Genomic DNA, 24,233 nt, shown 5'->3' with positions numbered 1-24,233 from the left:
AGAGACAGTAGTTCAATATAAATATATATATTTGTATAAATCAGAGAGAAAGAGGGCAAATATGGAAAAATATTGACAAGAGATGAGAGTTCATTGTATTATCCTTGCAACTTGCAACTTCTGCATTTAAAATTTTTCTCAAAAGAAAATGTAAAAAAAAAAAAGGTAAAACTAAAGCTCCAGATGATAACAATGCCAGGGGCCCATGTCTGATGGGTAGTTAACTAGCTATGATCCTGGTAGTGTTTAGGACGAATATAGAAATACTGAATAATTTCACATATTGTTTTAAAATTTTGTAGTTAATTATATACATCTAAAATTTAAGAGTAACCATGAAGAGTAATAATACAAGCTTTGGCAAGAAGAGAAAAAGTACAGAATACCAAAAAAGCCCAATTTAAAAGAGTAGAAATTAGTCCAAATATGCCAGTAATCGCAATAAATATAAACATAAATGAATTAAATACATCCCTTTAAAGACATATTATCAGACTGGATTTAAAAACACAATCCAAGCATGTACTGAATATGTTGCTCTTACAGGCTACACATAAACTAAAACTATATCCAAAAAAAAGGAAATTAAAGAAATCTAGAATGGCATTTCATAGAAATACTTATTTTTTTAAAAGCTGGTATGGCAGAACTAATATCACACAAAACAGCATTTAAGGCAAAAAAGAATTCCAGAAATAAAAATTGACATCACACGGACGAATTCTCTCCCTGAGGGAGTCTATCATTTTCCATTTCCAGCAGCGAAGCATGCGTATCATTCCCAACAATCATTCCAATGTAAGGCACTATCAATATCTCGTTTATATTTGCCAATTTGATAAGCAAAAAGGAAAAGGACTCTCTCTGTACTCGAATTTCAAAGCCTACATTCTGTCAAACAGAGCAGCAACCACCCAACAGAACTGATGTTTTGTGAACAGCGGCGAGCGCCCCGCCCAGAGAAGCAGCAACTGCCGGTCCTCCGAGGGACCACTCGGACTCTCAGCCACGAGGGCAGCATCTGGGTAAGGATGGCAGGAAGTCCAGCTCCACCCCGGGGCGTCTGACCAGCAGCCCCCGCCCCGCGGTCTCTGTATTAATTCCCGGCAGCTTATTTAATTTGTGTACAGCACAGTATTTACTTTCTATACAATCGCGGGCAAAGCTGTCGAGTGCCCCCAGGCAGCGAACAAGAGCCAATTGCCCTTCAGTTTCACACAAAGCTTTCATGAAAAACTCTTGACTGGAACTAGGTGCATTTAGCAATTTCCAGAGAAATCTCTGAGCTATTTTCCCTGAAAACAAAGAAAGAAAAAGAAGAAAATGTTTTCTGTAAAATTTAGTAAAAGCTAACTGAAATTATTAATAAAAAATTTTTGAATTTGCAATCGAATGACTAACTCCTGCCAGGCTATGCTGGAGCCTCTCACACAGTGTTCTCGCATCTAATGCTCAAAAGCAATCCATTTAGGTAGAATCATTGTCCCCATTTTACTGACCATCAAACTGAGCGCCAGAGAGGTGAAATGACTTGCCCCACACCAGAAACTGACAAGAAGACCCACGCCCCAAACCCAGATTAGTGATCTTATACAGGTAAACCCTAACGCAGTCCTGTTCTTCATATTATCATCAGCATGGTTGACTAAAAATAATAATTTCCCATCAACCAGCCTGGATCATGTAGGATCCTCTGTGTAACAAAGACTTCAGAAAAAAAGCATACATTATGATTGATTCATATGAGCAGAAATTTCAGATTCGATATTTCTAGTCACTTTCTGGAAAAATTCTTATGGGCCGTTATAGCAACAAGCACTTCAGCAAAGAGAGGACAGTTAATCATTTCAAATAATGGTGGATCCAGGTGATTTCATTCTTGACAGCCCGGGCTTCTGGTTCACAGGCTTTTTTGCTGACGCAGCCGCTCTCATTGGACGCTTTAGAAAGGCTTTGTGATTTACAGTTTGAAGTTAAAATTACCAAAGAGTTTTAAAAGCAGTACGAAAGCCATATGCATCTTTCTGTCGCCCTCTCAGAAGACTGCCTTTCACTTTTGCTTACATTTTTGCCTGAGTGGCTGGAATCCAGGCATGGATAAAGAGAAGAAGAAAAATCACAGCTTAACGTGGAAAACATCACAAAACTATACGAGATATTTTAAAGTCATGAAGGGAAAATGAAACAACTAAAACCCCTCTGGTTTCTACAGGCACTTTCAGAAAAAATGAGTGAAGAAGGCCAGGCAAAGGCACTGACATTTTTGGTGTATATTTCTTTCTATTTGCTTTCCCTGCCAGAGCCACATCCTATTTACCCATGTCTGTACACATGCAGGAAAGTGAAAACAGACCTTGCTTGCTACAGGCCGGAAATGAGGTTTCCTTTTATCTGGCACCCCATAGCTCCTAGAAGCATGTTTGTAATGGAAGCAATCACGCACCAGAGGGTTTAGTTTTTGTTTTAAAGTATTCACCAAGAAAACGTCTATGAAAGGCATATCAGTATCTTTTAAATTTTTCAACAGGGACTTTTTTTTTTTTAATGTTTATTTTTATTTATTTTTTTTTTGAGGAAGATTAGTCCTGAACTAACATCTGCTGCCACTCCTCCTCTTTTTGTTTTGCTGAGGAAGACTGGCCCTCAGTTAACATCTATGCCCATCTTCTTCTACTTTACATGTGGGACACCTGCCACAGCATGGCGTGACAAGCGGTGCATAGGTCTGCACCCGGGATCTGAACCAGGAACCCTGGGCCGCCAAAGCGGAATGTGTGTGAACTTAACCACTGCGCCACTAGGCCAGCCCCTCCACAGGGGATTTTTTTTAAAGCAGCAAATACATACCTGGCTATTCTGAACCAGATCATTTTCGTTATTAATGGGGTTTTTCCAATGTTTTTTTATTGTGGTAAAATACATATAACATAAAATTACCATCTTTTTAAAGTATCATTATTAATGTTTTCAATAAAAATAAGTAGCCCTGGTAGTATAAGAAATCTTTTAAAACATTTCTCCTTTCTAGGTATCCCTATAAATGTTTCTGCAGTCTCAGGAGAAGTGTTGTAAGGGGCTTCAAGCCATCCTCAGCAGTGAGTTTTGCCCACTGCAGCTCCCCCTGCAGTGAAACAAGCACGGTTCAGGTCCGTACCTGGTTATCCAAAAACACGTTTTCCATATGACATGTGGCTTAGATAAGTTATGTCCACAGATCATGTTCCAAACTCTTATTTTATCCTCACATTTACCAAATCTTTTGCTAAAATATTATTTTAAAAAAGCAAAATGGCTTTGAGTTCCATCTCTTTTCTCTACTCAGTCTTGTCTTTGAAGAGTGGAGCTGGATAGGGCCAGGGTGTAAAGAGCATTAAGAAGTAGCAGCAAGACTCCTAAGTGAACACAAAGATTCTGTAGTTACCTCTTTGAATGATCTAGAGTCAACATATTAGAGAATCAAGCCTGTAATTTTCAGCTGTAAAAAAACAGATCTAGGAAGCTAACAAGTGGCAAAACAAAGTTCTGAAAAATGCTCCCACTTCTTCGGGTTCTGTTCAGAGATTTTACTCCCAAAATCCTATATGTGTTTCATTAAGGCTCCTATTAAATGCGAGTTATTCTCAATGGCAAAGCAAAATATAAATCAAGAGTTAACCACATGTTAAAAGAGCAGCAAATTCTTTGAAGTTGTTCTCGAAGAAACTCCTGCTGTCCAATTAAAAGGAGTTTTGGGGGGGTTTTTTTGAGGAAGATTAGCCCTGAGCTAACATCTGCTGCCAATCCTCCCCTTTTTGCCGAGGAAGACTGGCAACGAGCCAACATCCATGCCCATCTTCCCCTACCTTACACGTGGGACGCCTACCACAGTATGGCTTGCCAAGCAGTGCCATGTCTGCACCTGGGATCTGAACCAGCGAACCCTGGGCTGCTGAAGCAGAATGTGCACACTTAACCACTGCGCCACCAGGCCGGCCCTTAAGAGGAGTTTTAAAAAAAGAAGAGGAGGAGGAAGAGGGGGAGAGGGAGGAAGAGGAGGGAAAGGAAGAGGAGGAAGAAGAAGAATGCAGAAGAAAAGCTCTTTTATTAAAGATCAAGCCACCAACTCAAGTTTAAAATTGAGTTCCACATACACTGTTTCTCAGAAACATCCATCCTGGCACGTTCTAAATTACATGCCATCTCTGGCTGGGAGTGTTAAGCCAAGATAGGCCAAGCCCAAGAAGACTTGGCAATCAAATGCAAGCCAACCACACTCAGGAGACTTTCTCTAGTATCTGCCTATGGGATGCAATTAGCTCAGGTCTACGCTAAAAATCGCTTTCAAGGAACACAGTTCAAAGCTTGAGTTTCCTTTATGCTATCCGTTCACAAGAGAATATTTGCAGAGATTTGACATCATTATATCAGTTGCGACACATAATGTCCATTCAATTTTACAAAGTACGTTTTAATCAAAGCTACACATATTTTCTGACCTTTAAGAGCCTGGAGACTCAAAATAGTTGTTACAACAGGGAGAAATATGATAGACGAGCAATCTCTTATCAAACATAAACCCAGCTCCAATTACTTTTTGTATCTGAGGCTGACATAAGTAGTTTGCTCTGTCTGGGCATTTTAAATCAATTGCCAGACGGAAATGGTACTCTTGAATCTATGCCAGAAGTAGGTTTCTTACTCTCCTTGCTCAGTCTTGGCCAAAACCTTAGCACTACTCAACAGCAACTAAAATCTCCAAATCAATTTAAATATCTCTATCCTTGCCAAACTTTACATCCACAGAGCTGACTCTATAAATAATGATGGGCGATCAGTTAGGTTAAAATTGGATCTTCAACTATCCACCTCTTAGTTTGCATTAAAAAAAACTGTTTATGAGTTTGTTCACTTTATGTAATCATGTGAAATCAAGTGAAAAATCTCACCTTGTGATGCCCAAATTCATTCAAAATGGTTCCCAGTTTTCTGGCATTGCTATGCAGTTTTTGGGCTGCAACAGCTGGATGGGGGTCCCGCCAGTCGACAGACAAGCGGTGGAACCAGAGGCGCTGGCTCTCCAGAACATGAGCTGACTTAACGCTGGGATCAAAGCGATGTACTTCACATCCATCATCGGCCATGCGAACCTCAAAATGAGTGTCATCACTTCCCAGCCTGTAACGCGAGAGGATAGAAACCAACAACGATAAAATAGAAGGAAGCAAAAAGTGGTAGACTGACAAAATGACAATTCCAAGGCCAATTTTCTTACTCATATCAAGCCTTCTCCTGTTTAATACATGGCTAACTGTACACATTCAATAAACCTTTCACCAAAAGTATTATAGCTAAAAGCTGCTGGATAAAAAAAGTAGAGAAACTATCTGCTAAACGGAGACCAGAGATCACATGTTCGAACATGTAGAAGCATATCAAATTAATTTTTTAAAAAGTAGCAATGAAACAAAGATCATCCAGTAGTCTTAAGAGGTCTTCTCAGAATATGTCAGAAATATAAGCGCCAGGATCAGTTCCCTTAGGAAGAGGTATATTCCACTAAGGAGGTAATTTGTCTCCATTCTAATGACCACGATGCTGTGCATGCAGTTTGACTTAAAGACAATAGCTGTCTCCTTAGAAATGGGATGTATCTTAAAATAGTACAGTTAAATAAAAAAGGCAAATGTGTGTGGCCCTACTGGATCTAGCGCTGGAGAAGCAGAAGTGGGACCTCACCTAAATTCACATCAACAGGAGGAAGAAATTATGAATTGATGGTACTTAAGGACCCAGTAGGTAGCCCATCATATGGAAGCTTCATATATTTACACATTTTTAAGTTACTTAGAAATATTGCTTATTTAGTGGTGTAAGATTCATCACTTTGATTAAAGCATCAATTTGAATGAAAAACACGAAATTAACCAAGAGGATGATTTTTCAGAATGGTGATTATAGCTTGTCTGCCCAAAATACTATAATTAGATGAGATTTAAGATAGCAAAATGTCACAGAGTATCTATAATACATTGGCCAAACTTGAACTCAGTGCAGAAATGCTTCACTCTCTTAGACTGTACTATTCCAGGCTATTTCATGATGTGGAAATATACAAGCTCATTGGATGACAATTATGTATCTGGTTTTAGTTAACTAAAATAAGTCTTCAGCATCGATACCCTCCACCTAGACATTCTTAATAGGCTTATTTGCCTTGTTCTTGCCCTGCACTCCCACGACATTGCTCTTTCCTCACTGGACGCCCGGCGTGTCAACCCTCTGCTGTCCTTCATGCGTAATTCTGTCAAATCTTTTGGCTAAAAAGATTCAGCACTCCTCTCACAAACCCTCCCTTCCTTCTACCCAGAGATCCTGTTTCCTATTTTCTGCCTCCTGTTGAACCCACATAACCACAGACCAGTCTAATCTCTATTCTAGTTTTCCCCCCAATTTTCCATGATCTAATCTGGTGCGGCAGATTGACTCGCTGGCCCTAATTCTTCACCCTTTCATGCACACTACTTCCATGCTCATCGTGGGTGGAGTGTCTGTTCCTGTCCCTGGATATTTTGGCTTGGCTGTGTGACTTGCTCTTTAGAAGGAAGGGACAGTATGCCAGTCCTGATCCTAGGCTTTAAGTGCTTCTGTTCACTCTCTTGTACCATCCTCATGATAAACACCTACCCTGGATAGCTTGCTGGTCTCAGGAAAACAAGAGACATGAGGAGCAGAGGTGCCCCAGCCAATCCACCAGCTTCTGTGAAAAACAGAGCTGCCCTTAGCCATCCGAGCCTGGAGTAAAGTCTCCTAGCTGAGCCCAGCCTGGATCGACTGAAGCCCAGCAGATCAGTAGACATGTAAGCAGTATTAATGGTTTTAAGCTACTGAGTTTTAGAGTGATTTGTTACACAGCAATAGCCAACTGATAAACCTGGCATTAAATATAAACTCAAGAGATGCAGTAGAAACTACAAAGCATTTTTCAGTAGACAGATTTGTTTCTATATAGATCACAATGTTGTAGAATTCACCTGCCTCAAGGGATTTTTCACTTAACTGAATTTATTGAAACTCAGATGAGCAAACCAATGTTATCATGGGTCATCCAATGGAAAATGGCAGTCTTGTAGCTTTACTAAGAGAACACCATGCCAAAAAAGTACTCACTAAATATAATTTGTATATAAACTTTCTAGAGTAAAGAAGTGTGAATAATTTCTTTCTCTATGAATTTTCAGAATACTGTTTTCAAAATAACTCTTTAAAACATAAGTATTTTAATCAAGACCTCAAAAAATTTAAGAATTAAATTAACCACAGAGTTCTGTAACTAATTTTTTTACTACTGCTCTTTATTATATGCTGATATGTTTTCAACTTAAACTAGTTTCTTATAATTAAAAAATAACAAGCACACATAGAAACAGTTCAAATTGTAAGACGCATATAAAATGAAAAGTAAAAGTTTTCTTCCACTAGAAGTTTTAGCCGCTAATTTCCAGAGATAATCACAGTTAGCAGTTTTTTGTGTATCCTTCCAGAAATTCTACACATGTTCAAGTGTTCTCTATTAGAAATATCATAAGTATATACATAAATATGTAAGTTAATTGTTAAATAGTGAAGAACTATTTTGTATGATATACTAAATAACATGAAACTATTGAAATTTGTAAAGTTTTTGGTTAACATGTTACTTTTACAAATAAAATCCACTTAATCTTAATACATGATATGTATTATATTGGAAAGTAATAAACTGCATTCATTTAACCAGTGTCTGTAATTCTTACTTTCGTTTATTCAAAGTAAGCTTAATTTAAACTAATCAAGTTCGTGGTAGATGTCAAAGGCAAGAGGAAGAGCAATTGTCATGTACAGAGATGGTGCAAAACATGGCCCAAAAGGTTAAAACCGGAGTCAAATCCAATCCAGGTATTTTCAAAGCATGTGCCCTTCCCACTCTAGCTCACTGCAAAGGAGCACAGGACACAGGACCCTGGAAGGAATATTTGTGACCTCGAGCATCCAGGAAATTGTCAATTACTGGTCAGTAAAGCTCCATGAAGAATAGGGCCTTGTCAATCTTGCTTATTTCTGAATCCCTTGTGTCAAGTAGATAAATGAATGATGACAGACAAATCTACAAAATGCTCCCCTAAATGAAAGAAAACTATTATGTAGGGTCTGGAATCCCCAGAATATACATCAACATGGCATGGATGGGCTACATTTCACTGACTTAGTCATGTATATAAACAGATACCTACAGAGCACTTTGGGCAAGACACTATACTAGACACCAGAGACAAATAGATAAAGTAAACATGATCCTTTATGTGAAGAGCCTCACAGGAGTACTGAAGAAAGATTTTGAACAGATAACTATCGTGAAATAACTAACCAAATTTAAACTATTACTTATAACAAAAATGTATTTAGTCTATAAGAAAACCATGTTCTGCTCTTATTTAACTGGAAAGAGAATTCACTGTAGGAAATTTTACTTTATGCAAACGTTCTATTTAATGTTTATTCCATGAAGCAAGAAATATAGATCATAAGGCTTCTATCCCATGATCTAAGATAGTTGTTTCATTCCCTGCCGTTGCGTCTGCATTCCAGCCATCAGGAAAAGTAACAGTGGAAGCGAAAGTCACATCCTTTCCTCTCAAGGGCCTGCCTGGAAGCTGTACACATCACTTGTACTCATATCTCATTGCTCAAAGCTGGTCATATGGCTGCTTGCAGCTGCAAGGAAGGCTAGGATGCGCAGTCGTCAGCAAGGCGACCACGTGCCCTGCTAAACTCAAGAGTTCTGATGCCCAAGGAAGGAGAGAATGGATACTGGGGGGCAACTAGCAGTTCCAGTGACAGCCCCTTTCTGAAATAGTTAAGCAGTTAATATGTATACTCAAAGGTGTAAGCCTTCATGAAAGCTATAACCAATGCCTCCATATGGGAGAGAGAGAAAATTACATAACTCATGCTTATGAACATTATTCTGCATATGTTAACGCAGAGGCTTGAGATTGCGAGAAACTCTTCAGCATAGAAGGGCCACCAAATCTGAAAGAGTTGTTGAAGAAACAGAAAGAGGGAGAATCACAGGGCTAAACTTTGAAAGGTAATAGAATAACAGAATAACCATCTTGGCCCTCCTCCTCTGCGGTCTCAAAGAGCAACAACCAGGATCCCTAAGTGTGGTTGTGTGGGTTGTGCACTAAACAACTCTAGAGGGCACTGCTCACATTATAGTCACCATAACGATGATTTTTCTAGCAGATGGCAGTAATGGTTCTTGATGGAAGGGGTCTTTCCAAGTTATATAGAGGTATCCTTTGGATTAGCCAGAGTGCTGACAATTGCATGCCCTTTAGTGCCAGCGAGGGGTGGAAGGGATGGATGTGGCACTGTTTCAGGTCCTTGGTTATTCTTTTAAAAATATTCCTGAGAGTATTAAGGTGAGAGTCTTTTATGTTCTCCAGGAATCAAAAACTCAGGGTATAAACACAGGAAAAAATACTCAAGATCATTAGCCAATAGAGAGAAGCATTTCAAAACTATAATGAGATACCACTTCACGTTCACTAGGATGGCTATAAACAAAAAGGCCAATAGTAAGTGTTGATGACAATGTGGAGAAATTGGAACCCTCACACATTGCTGGTGAGAGTGTAAAATGATATATATCCAAGAGAAATGGAAAACTATGTCCACACAAAAATTTGTACATCAACGCCCATAGGAACATTATTAATAGACAAAAAGTGGAAACAACCCAAATGTCCATCAACTGATGAGTGGATAAATAAAATGTGGTCTATCCATTCCAATGGAATATTACTTGGCAATAAAAAGGAATGAAGTACTGATGCCTGTTACTACATGGATGAACCTTGAAAACATTACACTAAAGGAAAAAAGCCAGGCATGAAAAAAGCCAGCCACATATTATATGCCTCCATTTATATGAAATGGCCAGAGTAGGTGAATGTATTGAGACAGAAGTAGATTAGTGGTTGCCTAGGCCTAGAGGGTGACGGGGAAAAGAGGGTTGAAGGGAAATTGGGAGTGACTGCTACTGGGTACAGGGCTTCTTTTTTGGGGTGATGAAAATGTTCTAAAATTGACTGTGGTGACCAAAAACCATTGAACTATACGCTGTAAATGGGTGAATTGTGTGGTATGTAAATTATATCTCAACAAACTCGAGTTTCTTGTTAGTTGTTAAAAAACTAAAAAAATAAAATAAAATCAGAGCAGATACAAGGAAAGTTTTCAACCTCACCATTGAAGGTAGGGGGTTGGAAAAACTAAGACATTAGTGTTTTCACCAGGAGTTTCAGCAGTTCATTCTTCATCTCAGCAGGAAAGAGAATTGAGCCAAATGATTATCAATTATGCTAATAGAAAATTAGATTAGTTATTGAATTATTAATTTGATGAAATTATTATTTATGATTATTGTGATTAAAAATAACTGTAAATGACACTGAATAGTGGATAAAATATTTCATAATTATTAATTTTTATTAAATAACATTGCATGAACTGTCAATATATCATCTAAAACATAACATTCTCAACAGGGATAATATCATCCTAAGGGGGCGAAAATTGATTCTAGGAGGCAAAAAAACCTTCCTCTTTTTACATAGAAAGCACAAATACATACATTATATAAACAGATAGACAGCATCTCTATGGTATTAAAATTTCATGGGGGAGTGATTGGAAAAAATTATCTAAAAAGGGTCCTTGGGTCCATGATTTTCTGATTCCTCACCCATCCATGTACACTATGAGCTTCTGCTCGGTTCATTAAACTCTCATAAGATGAACATTTTTGGCTCTGGAGCTCATTTATACATCTTGAAACACTATAGCAACCAGAAGTCTCAGATTTTCTGGAGAAGATATTGGCTCTTAGTGCTTAACCATGTGTCACCTGCAAAATTTTCTTCTCTCTATGATGAGAATTTATGTCTTAAAATCAAATGGTGCAAGCTACCAGATAACTAAAGAAGAGATGAAAAATATTTACCTACATATCATCCCTTCTCAAGTTTTCTCTTCCACTCTCGTTTCTACCCCTGAAATACAATCTTTGACGTGAAAGATAAAATAGGTGATTTTTCCTGGTTCACTTTAGCTGCCACCGTTTCCCCACAATCTCCACACCATCTCCCCACCACCACCCCACCATCTCCCCACCATCACCCCACCATCACCCCACCATCTCCCCACCATCTCCCCACCACCACCCCACCATCTCCCCACCATCACCCCAACATCTCCCCACCATCACCCCACCATCTCCCCACCATCTCCCCACCATCACCCCACCATCTCCCCACCATCTCCCCACCATCACCCCACCATCTCCCCACCACCACCCCACCACCACCCCACCACCACCCCACCATCTCCCCACCATCTCCCCACCATCTCCCCACCATCACCCCACCATCTCCCCACCATCTCCCCACCATCACCCCACCATCACCCCACCATCTCCCCACCATCTCCCCACCACCACCCCACCATCTCCCCACCATCACCCCACCATCTCTCCACCATCACCCCTCCACTCTACACACGAGAAGACTTCCAGGGCAGGCCCCACCTGAAGTTGTAAGGTAGACTCTCACAGCCTCTGCTTTCTCTTCTCTTTCCCTTCTCTATAACACAGCCTTCCTTTTGGTACCCTCCCCACCTTACCTGGTCTATTCTACCCCATTACAAAACTGAAAAGGATCTGATTTTAATTTTCAACTGAACTTCTCCCAGAAAAATGTCTTTCACATTAAATGTAGAATAAAAAGCTTGGACTCCTAGTAAAGAAGTTTCAGACATCAGAGAGAAGGGGGAGGTGACACCTGCTTTAGTTCTCGGGGGAGGAGGGAAGCTAGGAAACAGATCAGAAGACAGGGCATTCAGCCTTTGTCTTCTGATCCTTACGTCCTCAGCTCCCTTCCTCCCTCTCATTCCAGGACAGTTACCCCCAGTTGCAGCTTTTTCCATCATCCTCAGTTTGCCTGGGAATGACTGGGCACAGCAGCGGCTGGTCTTGTTGCTGCCCCAGCTCCAAGTCCTGGGGCTTGGAGCACATACTGTCTGGGTGCAGGGGCCCCAGGACCCTGCCGTCTGCCCTCCTTGCCTATGTCACAACTATCCCAACGCTTGCAAACGCTGGGAATCCAGGGCCCACATTCCCTGGTCTTGTGCCTCTTTTTGGGACCACCACTTCTGGCCTGGGTCTCTTTCTTCCCTTAGCATCAATTGAGATGTTGTCAGCCGGCTATTTACCTGCCCCAGAGGCAAGCAATTCACCTGAGAATAAAGGATGTTTGTCCAGATCTTCAATCCTGAGTAACAATGTAATTAACATGTACATCCAAAATCCAAAGCATCCTTTTTTTAGCTGTAAGAGATATTTTCTTTAGTTCCCAGTTTTCAATTAATCATTTTCAGGTTTTTAATCAAATGTTGGCCCTTATAGTGTATTCATTTCTATTCCCAGTGGAATTCAACTGTCCTTATCTGCTCTTTACAAAGTCGATTTTGAATAGTGAACATTTAAATGAAAATAAGAAACTACCCTTTTACATGTCATAATCTGAAATCTTACAGCACAACTATCTTATATAATGACTCAGAAGTATAAGGAAAGCAAAAAAAGAATTTTTAAAATGTCCCCAAAAACAACTTCCCAGTTTCATTTTACTCAGTTATATCCTTTAAATGAAATTATTCCAGGGTGTAAAATATTACAGAAAATATAAAGACAGTTCAGAGCCAGAAAATAGGGCAAAGCTGAGATCTCCAATTTGCATGTGGTACTATGCAATTATTTTTATGACCCACTTTCATGCATTTTTAATATAATACAAAACAAACTCCACTGTCACAACTTCCCATTCTTCCTATAATCTTAAAGCATAGCTGGTGGGCTCCCAGAAAGAGAGCTCTGTTCTAATCAACTGGCTGAGCAACTATTTCCTAATCCTCAGCCTCCTAGTTTAAATCATAGCATCATCCATTTCCCTCCCTAGTCTCCTTTCCTCGAGCAATCGTTTATGTAGCAAATATATACTGAGTGCCTACTGTATACCAAACTCCACGGATAGATTCCATCGCTCTTCATTGAACCCACAGAAGACTGTTTTCACTATCCTGAAACTCTTATTTGAATCTTTTGTTTTTACAAAAAATCCACCATGACTATAACCAAGAATTCTTGTTTGGTAAAGCTTGACAGTGATGGTGATCACAGCACCTTTGCGTAGGCTTCCACATCACCCCAATGTCTGCCGCGAACCCTTGCCATCTAGGATTCTGGCTGGCAGTGGTCACTCATGGGCCTGAGAGTAAATCGGAGAGGTGATGAAACCTATCAGTGAGGAACAAGCATATGACACTTGTTAGGGTCCCCAGTACTTGAGGCATCTTGCCTGAGAACCTAACCGCACAGCTTCTACAAAGAACCTATGGAACAGAAAGGTAACTCTCTCCTGCCTTTTTTCAAGTATATATCATTTGTATGTTCAAGACTGTTTGTATGAGTACTGGTATACGGGGCGAAATAGTCTCACTACTTTATATTCACCCTTTTACTAAAAGCTCTCTAAATCCGTGTGCACATTTAGGTCATTTTCAGCCCGAATAACTGAATATCAATATTTCCCACCGTTTTGATAAAATCACATGGTTTTCATAAGATCTGCCTTTTGTTTCTTTCTTCTTTAAATGTAAAAGTAGCGGACAGCCTGGGGTGTAGTGGTTAAGTTTGCACGCATGGATTTGGCCACCCAGGGTTCACAGGTTTGTATCCCAGGTGCAGACCTACACATCGCTCATCAAGCCACACTGTGGTGGCATCCCACATAAAATAGAAGAAGATTGGCACAAATCTCAGCTCACTGACAACATTCCTCAAGCAAAAAGTGGAAGATTGGCAACAGATCTTAGCTCAGGGCCAATCTTCCTCACCAAAAAAAATCCCCCCAAAAATATTCACAGATTTACCTTTGGCACAAAACATAAAAATCTAACAGTGGCCATTTGTCTTGGGTCACTCATCATAGCAGTGTAAAATTTCTAATATGCTCATTGGTTTTTTTCTGGGTACATTCTTAATATTCTCTCTTTATAATAAAGATGCTCTAAGTCTAGCTGGAAATCATTGGCTTCACCAAGCAGATTATCATCACACTGAAAACTGAAGTTGCCAACTTACTACTAGCAGAATGGGAGAAGAAGTGGCCCTGGCCACTTTTGGTGGTCTACATGTGCCCACAGTTACATAACAGACAGATGAGTCTGAAATGATGGCAGGAGGCAAAGTATAGCACCTGTTACACATGCTGCAACCATTCATAACTTTGTGTTGCTGAAAAGGCCTTGGCTGCATGCAAGAGTGTTGTGTTTTCTTCTGCTGTAAAATGTACTTACCCCAAAGAGTAGAGACGGCACTGCTTATTTCGGATTTGATGAGCTAAGCCAAACCTGTCATCAAGACAGACTGACCAGGGCTTCTTTGCAGGGCTGGAGTCGGTAGCCAGGCTGTCTGTGCTTATGTGATTGCATGCAATCTGCAGGGATTGGAAATCAATGTGAATAATTTAAAGCGCTGGATGATTAATGGCAGGTAGGGACTTACTGCTTCCCCGGTCCCTGAAAACCATAACAGGAGAGTTACGTCCTTCTCCACTGCTAACTACTCCCCTCCCCAGGGAAACACAGGACTGCTGTAAAACGTTCGGAGGAATTCCAAATACCAGATTGTAAGTAACCTCGCGCAGACTATAGGGAGGTTTGAGGGAAAGTTAAGAGCTGCTATAGCCCTTTGCACTGAGTATGCAGCGGAGAGCAAGTCAGGAGCAACGATGGCAGGAGGAGGGGTCAGGAAAGGCTTTGCAGAGGTGTATTAGTCTTGGAGGATAAACAGAAGTCAACCAAGAGGCTGAGAGCAAGAAGACGTGCCAGACGTGGAGAACGGTACTGACACAATGGAGGTCTGTTACCCACAGCATTCCTACTAGGAGCTGGGAGATGCGATGTGGGGGCATCGATCTCGGAAGGATACGAGATTTTCTATTCCTTACCTCAGGCAGATAAAGTGGGGCCACCATGGTCTGGAAAGGTGGCATGTGTTAACCAAGTAAACAGCTGACAAGGGGTCAAGTGAAATTAATTTGTAGTCCCTGCTAACTAGACAGTCCTCTTTGTGATACACTGTTCTAATGAGCTTCCTCCCAGGGGAGAAGGGCAAGAGCCCCAGGCAGGAAGGAGGCCCTTCCTGAGCTACCAAAGCACTTCTTTTAACTCATCCATCAAAATCAGATCAGAAAACCAAAGGGCACATGTATCTAAATCAAGCCGAATCAAGTCTCTAATTTCAAATGCACATTAAGTAAATATACTTTGTAAGGAATTCTGACTTGTGTTTGAGGCTGGCACAATGTGCCTGGCTGAGGCTGTTGGAACCACAGAACACAAGTTCTGTGGCCAAGGTATTTACCTTACTAAGCACCAGTCTTTCCCCCTAACCCCTCAAAACTCTCATAGTCATGACGCTGCTCCACGAATCACGCAGCAGCTCCTGATGTCACATCACAGATAACAGACGTCTCCAGATGCAAAGGGTGTTTGGAGGTTCGTTGCTTTAATTCGTTGGAAAACGTAACAGTAAATAATTTTCTTCTTAAGGAGACATTCTGCGCTTGCCCAATCCTTTTATTTAACCAATTTTCCAAAGTTTTAATCTGAAAAGAGGGTACTATGTGGAGCCTATTCAACTAATACAGCATCTCCCTCACTCCTGCTGTAATCTAGGGCTGGCCTGGCAAACCATCCTAGCACTATTTATCGGTGACTATGAGAGAGTCTTCTGCTAGGATATGGACATTTTAGAGGGAAGCTTAAAAAGTGAAACCCTATATATCTATTCTTTTCTTTCAACCCAATATCTTTCTACCTCTCTATCCACAACCACTGTTTAAAGGACAAAATATATATGGAATCAAATCTTCTCTCAAGCAACTCATTTATTAACTGGGTGCGTCAACATGTTTATTTGTAGAATTCATTTCCTACTATTCTCCCACAGATAAATGGAAATTATGCCTCTGCCTGCCCACCGCCTAGCCCCGACTCATCCACCGAGGGAGAAGCTGCTAATCCAACTAGTCAAAGCTCCTTGTGTCTGTTGGGCCTGTTTTACTAGCAGGCAGGTTACTGTGCCTTGCACGTCGGCACCTTCATTGGTGCTCTGTTCCATGCCCTGCCTCCTGCAGCCAGCGAGCTAAGCCAGGGCAGTTCTGTGGGTCCCAAGCAAGCGTGGCCCTCCTAAGCCTGAGCCGTTTGCTCTAGGCCAGCTTCCTGGAGTGTCTTTATTAAAGTGGGACGACGATTCCCATTTGCTACTGTTCTTTGTGTGTCCCTCTCCCCAAGAACCTCCATAATGACAGATCAGGATATGGACGTTCACAGGTGCTTGTTCATAATTCCCTTCTAATGCCATTAAAATCTAACTCTCATCTCTCTCACTGTGTATCTCCAGGTGTGGTCCACCTACATTGTGATGGACCTGGGAGGCTCTTAAAAATACAGATTCTTGAGTCCCACTCCATATCTGTAAAATCAGAATCTCTGAGGCTGATGCCCCGGAACATGCATTTTAATAAGCTCCCCCAGGGGCTGGCCCAGTGGCGCAGTGGTTAAGTTCACATGTTCGGCTTCGGCTGCCCGGGGTCAGATCCCTGGTGCGGACCTACACACCGCTTGTCAAGCCACGCTGTGGCAGGCGTCCCACGTATAAAGTAGAGGAAGATGGGTACACATGTTAGGTCAGGGCCAGCCTTCCTCAGCAAAAAAGAGGAGGATTGGTGGCAGATGTTAGGTCAGGGCTAATCTTCCTGAAAAAAAAATAAAAAGACTCAGAGCTTTGAGGTTCAGCTGCTCCTCCTCTGCCAACAGTGGGGGATAGGGTTTTCTTCTATTAAAGATGACACTTTAAGCATTTCTTCTTCTTCCACAGATTTCATCTTGCACAGCTATATCCCTACCAGAAAGACACTCTTTTCCATTTGATCTCTCTGCTAATGTTCCTCTTTCCTCTTCTAGCTCAAAAATAAATACAGCTCAGGCATTTTTTCACTTTAACCATTTATTAACCATCTCATTGATAGACTTCAGCTTTTGAAAACAACTAGGAGTACTCAGTAAACTTCAGCTCCTAAAAATTAATTAAATATTGATTTTTCAAACTTTCTTGTTAAGATTTATGGCCAAGGCCTCAATAAACTCTCTTGCAAGCAAAATAAGTGAGGGCGGTAACTGCTAGCTAAGCTCCCTCTCTGGTAATGATGTTCTCTCTCTCTCTAATTCTCCTTGTAATGTTAGCCATATAAAGGGAAACAGGCCTGGACAAAGGAAAATAGACTCCAGGAAGAAAGTGTTTTCTGCAATGCTGTTGAGTTATTTAACTTAAAGGAATCTAACTTATTTTCACTTCATTTTATATCCCAAAAACTTGAATAGCATTTCTGCCAGCCCATAAGTAGAATCTGGAAAAGAGAGCCCTTAAAATTTGGGGACTGTTGGCAAGAATCACTTCAATGATCAACTGTATATTTCTGTAATACCATTATTTTGAAAGGTAAAATCTCAAGGAAGGAGCTGTATTTTTGTTGCTTTTATCCCAATTTGTGTGTGTGAGTAACAGTAAATACAAGAGATACTATTGTTATAAAGTTGTAAAGTCTGCATGTCCATAACCCGGGTTTCTTGTGTTATTCTTAAAAATAGACAGATGGGTAGATGATTAGATAGATAGATAGATAGATAGATAGATAGATAGATTTTAAAATATACTTTTCTTTTTTAAAACAGCAACTGTTGCTTAGATTAATTTTATCCTGCCGCACATGCTTCCTGGAGGCATATGGTTTGGGGGTTGCCATACAAAGCTGTTCTGGAGCTTTCCCTGAGAACAGAGCACTGTGTTTGTGATTTAACCGTTTCTTGTTAGCAGCAGACAGTGTATCATCGACTCTGGAACTCTGAGATGTAATCATGGTCTTTCACGTTAGAAAACAATACCTAATTAAACTGAGCTTGCAGTTCTGCACTCTCTACCCAAACACTGTCTCCTCTGGTGTTTCATTAAAAAGTGCAGGGCTCCAGCCATGCCCTCAGGGCCTCCACAGTGCACAAGTCCAGGGGCGCCAGCTCCATTGCAGTCTAATGCCACATTGTCCCATGCTCTGTGCTTCTGTTCCCGAGCTCCCTCGGCCTGGGGGAGCTTCCCCACCCATCTGTCCACCCTGTTAGAGAACGTATAACTTTCTTGCACCCTAGCTGTTTACCAGCGTGTGTGGGTATTTAATTCAGATTTCATATCCCAGTCAGTGGCCAGTACAGTGCCAGCCACAAAGCAGGTGCTCCACAAATGCCCAGTGAATGAGGAATGAATACATCGATGATGAGCATGTTGAATGCTGGGCCTTGCTGTACAAGCTTGAACACAGATTTAAGGGAGATAATTTTTTCTTTTTTAATTTTAAGCAGCAGCATAAGAGGATGGGGGTGGAATTTGCTTTAGTACCTTTAGAGGTTTTATTTTTTTTCCTTATCCATTATGACTCAGTACTGCTAACTGTGAAAATTTGAGGTAATAGTGACTCTAATATTCTGCCAGCTTTGTAGGCTTTCATCTCAAGATGAGTTCTAAATGAAGTACAAGCCCCAAAGCAGCCAGAAAGCTCTGCATTACATAGAGAGCGGGAGGGAGCCCTGCTTAGTAAGATTCTGATTAATCACCACTTAGTGTCATCTCTGATGAGCTCCCACCTGTTGGCCTCCTAGTGACCTGGAAGTACATAAAAGCACAGGACTTTACTGGGGTAAAATGACCCCTGATTGTGAGGTCTGGAACTTTATCTCCTCCTTTCTGGAGGACAAAAATTCTTCTGGTGAACTTCAACAACGAAATCTCTGTTACTGCACTCATCAAGCTGAATAATAATTTTATGTCCATTTCTCCGCCTTTCCAACCAATTTGTTAGGCTCTTGAGGGCAGAAACTGTCTCCCTAGGACCTAGCACAGTTCCTGGCACGTAGTAGGTACTCAACAAGACTTGGTTAATAACAGTCCTGCACTGCTCTCAGCACAGTACAAGCTCACAGAACTGGGAGGGACTGCAGAAAGAATTTATACAATCTCTTCCTTTTCAAGATCAGATCAGTGAGAGCCAGAGAAGCAAAATAAATTGCCCATGGTGACAACATCAGACTACATCATAGGATGCTTTTTTTTTTTTTTTTTTTTTTTTGCTGTTAGCCCATACCTCATAGGAAAGCTCCAAGAGGGGCTTGAAATGACCCTCTCACCCCTCAAAAGCTTCTTCTAAATAAATACGCCTTTTATAAATTTCAGAACATTAACCTGAAATACGTATAAAATAGAATTTGGAGGTTCTCACTGGGTGAATTTATTTTGGGGGGGTGGAGCCCATAGTTCTCAAATTCAACTCACAGATTTAACACCTCTCATTTTTCTCTGGGGCCTTTCAGGTCTTAAGTCACACTTAAGAGGTCCAGCTTCTTATCCTTCATGTAAAACCAAACTATAAAATTAAAATTTCAGTATCTTAATTAAGTCTGTGTAAGTCCACCAAATTAATCTGCAGCAGCAAGCAAAATAAGATGAAATTATAAAGCACAGGACCAGTTTATTATCCCATACTCATGATTAATTCAATAAGCTTTTACTTGCATGTCTAGGTGACAAATATTAAAATCTCCAATTGTCTGTCTGCATTGTGTGAGAAATGGGACTTTCTTTTACCCCTCAACTAGCCTTCTAAAAATCTGGAAATATATTCTCTCCCACGGATGAAAAGTGGGCTTTGCTGCCAGCAAAGTTTGGGAGGAGAAGTGGGCGGCCAAGAGCCAGTGGGCTGAAAGGAGATCAAAAGAACCCAGGATCCCCAGTGTCACACCAGCTCCACAGAGCAGTGTCCTAAGTGGGGCTGTGTGCACGTCACTGGCAGTCTGAGCTGTTAATTTCCTAGCACCTCTCAGTTTAGGGCAAAGTTTCCCTCAGGCCTTGATTTCCTCTTCTGGCTCTCTTTCCCCAGGATCAGGCTGCTGGAGAATGGAACCTCCTGATTAATGTGTCAAGAGTCATAGACTCTCCTTAATGGACGGTCTCTCTGCTTGCTCCGGGCACTGACTCAGCCTGCTGGAGCTGCCACAATGCGTTAAGTCACTAATGAAGGCCGGTGCTCAGGAATGATTTAAGAGCGCCCCAAGAAGAGAGAGCCTTCGGATGCATTAGCTTCTCCTCAGACTGCCTGCAACCTCTCCCCTGCTCTCTGGCCCAGCGTGTCCCAGTCTGCTAAGCATCTGTGGCCGAAAAGGGAAAAGGCAGATTCCTCCAAATACAAAATGGAGCTTGAACTTCCAGATGAGGCTTTTGTTTTGTGACACGCTTGGCGGACTATTCACGGGCACGAATCTGTCGCTTTGAATGGTTTTCCAAAGCAATTTTCTAAAGTGGATCTTTAAAACACATCGGGATGAATCATTAAAACATTTCAGGATGATGATACTCCTGGAAGGGAGCAGATGCTGAAGCAAATGGAAGGCATCTTATCTGCCTCTAAGTGAGGGGATAAATTTAAGCAGCAAGGCCTCAGAAACCACATCCCTATCAAGGCCCCATCAGGAACCTCTCCACCCGCTCACAGACACATCCTTCTCTAAAAGGCGTCATTGGAATCTTTTACATCATCTCGAAACCCTCTTGAGCCTGAAACACAACCTGGGTGGTGCTGATATATCTCAGGAACCTCAAGGCTTCTTCATCCAGGGACTGAGCAGGGCCCGCCCAAGGCTGGAGATCTATATGCCACCGGGGACCCTGTGAGAGACAGAAAACAGAGGTCGGTGTGGAGGAGGACAAGCTTGGGAGGGGGCGGGAAGGACACAGAGTCATCAGACAGGCCGCCTGCAAAACAAACCTGTCTGCACACGGGCGGCAGGGAGCTGGTTTGGAGCTGCTGCCATTAAGGCCACATCAGTCACAGGGAGACAAATGAGGCCTGAGGAAACCCCGCTACCAGGTTAAGCAGGAGATTGCAAAGGCTCGGGGATGTCTGACTGGAGCTTCTGATCAAAGGCAAACTCAGCTTGACCCCATCAGGCTCTCAACTGCGGCTTGGTATTACACGGTGCCGCTTCCCAACTCTCCTGTCTGCTATGGTTTCCAGAACTTACAGCTTCAGAAATATGGGCCTCCCTAAGGCCAGTTTTAGGCACCATCGTGCCTGAAATCCTTGGAGTGCTTGGGCACCTTCCCTAGCATGGGGAAGCTGGCACCACCAGGGCTGGCAAGGGTGGCCTCCTAGCACTATGAGGCAGCCCCCGCCTTTCAGCAGAGGCCATGAGAAGCTGCCATGAGCAGAGTGGTTAGAGATGAGCCCTAAGCCTTCTTGTGTAGCAAGGGTGGTGGGGTGGATGAAGAGTTGGGGGAAGGCCGTGGTTTGGAAGAATCCAAAATAGGGATCCCTCTAAGTCAAAAGGAAGCGCTAGTCATGAAGTCCTTGCTAGAGCTCAAAGGCTACCACCTGGAACCCTCCTGGAGGCTCACCGTGATCCCAAGGGGAGAGGACTGCTCAGGGTGTAGATGACGGAAGGGTTGGGGCCTGGGAGAAGCCCCAGCATCTGGCAGGGTGAATGTCTCTTGTCAGGAAAGACTTTGGGTGTCCTGGCACAGGGGCTCCCCCAGAAGGGTTGGGATGGGCTTCTAAACCCCCTTTTATGGTGAGGAAGGGAGCGGGGGAGGGTTCTGGGGACAAGAAAAAGGGACCATTCATATAATATATACATTGTTCTTCAGTTAGGTATTGCTATGGTCTGAATGTTTGTGTCCCCCCAAGTTCATATATTGAAATCCTAATGCCCAATGTGTTCATATAAGAGGTGGGGCCTCTGGGAGGTGCTTAGGTCATGAGGGTGGAGCCCTCAGAAGGGGATTAGTGCTCTTGCAAAAGAGACCCCACAGAGCTCCCTAGCCCCTTCCACCATATGAGGACACAGCCAGAAGAAGGCAATTGACAACCCAGAACCCAACCATGCTGGCTCCCCGATCTGGGACTTCCAGCCTCCAGAACTGTGAGAAACAAATTTCTGCAGTTTATAAGCCACCCAGGCTGTGATGTTTTGTGTGGCAGCCCAAATGGACCGATACTGGTATCTTAGTGGGACTGTCTGTCATCCAAAAACGAGCCATGTGAGCAGGCTAGCCCTGAGATGCTTCAGTACAAACGTGGTGTGTTGCTCCTGGAGGGGGTGGCCTAGGTGACTTGGGGCTGAACTGAAAGCCAGGAGGTGCGGGGAGCAAGCAGGTCAGTCAGTGTGAAGCCAGGTATGTGGGCTTGGGGAGGAGGAGCGCGCTCTGGCGTGAGGGTCTGAGGTAAATGCAAACTCTCTAAGTGACAGAGCATTCTTCCAGGCGAGGCGTTATCAGACTCATCGCTGCAGAGTCCCGACAGCCCACAGTCTTAGCGTCCAGACGTGTCTGTCCTGCCTGGCAGTCCTCTAGACTTGGAGAACGCTTCCTGACTCCCCACCCACTGCCTTCTTCTCAGGAACCCTCAAGACAGGGCTGGTTTCACAGGCATGCAAGCTGTGAGGTCTTAGAAGGGCCCGTGCTTGGCCTAATGCTCTGTTGACACTGTCTTGAAAATCTTCACAATTTTTGAACAAGGGCCCCGCGTTTTCATTTTGGTCTGTGCCCTGCAAATTATGTAGTCAGTCTGCCCTGAGGGGCCCCTTTTCTGGGAAAACAGCCTTTTCATATAGCTGCTCCCATTCTGTGAAGGGTGAACAGACAGAGACTCTAGTCAGGGAGAGCCTGAGACCATTAACTCATGCGTCTTCCCAGTTAACGCTTTCCAGCCCCTATTTCCTTCTTCCTTCTCTGAAGCAGCTGTTGATTACCATTTGGCCAAACAATATTCATGGAGCATCAGGCACTCTGTGCCAGGCACTGGTCAACATGGATATGAGTAAACCCTGGACTCTCCCCAGAGGCACTCACAGCGAGGAGACAGATACTACAGAATAACTTTGATAGAGAAATGCTGAAAGGTGAGGGAGGGCCATTCTTTTCAGGAAACTATTTAGTTATGAGCTCATAAATTATAAGCACATTTAAAGGCAAATGCCTCCTCCCTTCTCCTGGTCACATTCTTGTTGCTTCTTCGTGCAAGCTTATCTAGGCCTAAGATTGAAAGCTCCCCACGTCACTGTCGGGGGACCACTCACAAGTGCCCCAGCATCTGGCCCGGGAGCCTCTTGATGGAAACAATAAAGTTCCATCGTTACGGTTTTCTTCTAAATCAAGGATCAGCAAACTTTTTCTATAATGGGTCAAATAGCTAGTATTTTAGGCTTTGCAGGCTGTACAGTTCCTGTTGTAACTCTTCACCTCCTGCTGTAGCTCAAAAGCAGCCACAGACAGTAAGTAAACAAACGGTCATGGCCGTGTGCCAGTGAAACGCCATTTACGAAAACAGGCCGCAGGCTGGATTTGGCCTGCCAGGCGGTAGTTTGCTGACCCCTGCTCCATTTGATTCTAATCTGAAGTAGACCAGCCCAGAAGAGAGTGTTTACTTGAAATAATGCAAGAGAGACAGATTATGATATCTAGATTATAAGCGACCTTGTCATCCAGGTGACTTGGGTAAATATCAGTCCAGGGTCCCAGCAGGATCCAGTGGGCTCCTTCCAATCGGCTAATTTGGGAAGCATTTAATAGAGAGGCTATTTACAAAGGTGTGGGCGGGGCTTAAGGAAACCTATAAGGAATAATGCAATACCTGTGGCTGGAACACCAGAGAGCCCTCTGAAACCCCAAGCCTGAAGGAGCAAGGAGGGGGAGGAATTCGTGAAACCCAAGAGGGTAACCGTATGGAGAAGGCCTTTAACAGAGGAACACAGCCAATCCCATCACATCCAGTCCTATTGCATACCCGCCCTAACTGTCACACCCAACAGGAAGGCAGAGAAAAGGGAGGCTGTGGTTGGTCCAGGCAGGTGAGCCTCCTGGGGTGCAGAGCAGAAGGAGCAGGGTGGAGGGTGGATCTGGAGGGGCAAATGGAAGGTCTCCTGCACAGCATCCTTTGGAAAGAGGCCGTGAGACTTGACCAGGGAGTGATTCATTCATTCAGCGGGCACTG

General features: G+C 42.7%; 1 protein-coding gene across 1 annotated transcript in view; it reads right to left on the bottom strand.

The window, feature by feature from the left end:
• METTL24 (methyltransferase like 24) overlaps positions 1-24,233 on the bottom strand; it is an 89,991-nt gene that overhangs the window by 38,555 nt on the left and 27,203 nt on the right. The window contains exons 3-5 of the mRNA XM_046675149.1: positions 20,813-20,911; positions 14,437-14,576; positions 4,926-5,154 (exon numbers count right to left, since the gene is read on the bottom strand). Of these exons, the coding sequence (XP_046531105.1) occupies positions 4,926-5,154; positions 14,437-14,576; positions 20,813-20,911 (468 nt within the window). The remainder of the gene's footprint in view (positions 1-4,925; positions 5,155-14,436; positions 14,577-20,812; positions 20,912-24,233) is intronic.

The sequence above is a fragment of the Equus quagga genome, chromosome 11, assembly GCF_021613505.1.
Source record: "Equus quagga isolate Etosha38 chromosome 11, UCLA_HA_Equagga_1.0, whole genome shotgun sequence".
Classification (NCBI taxonomy): Eukaryota; Metazoa; Chordata; class Mammalia; order Perissodactyla; family Equidae; genus Equus; species Equus quagga.
Note: the sequence above shows the minus strand (reverse complement) of the source record. Positions and strands in the feature narration are given on the sequence as shown.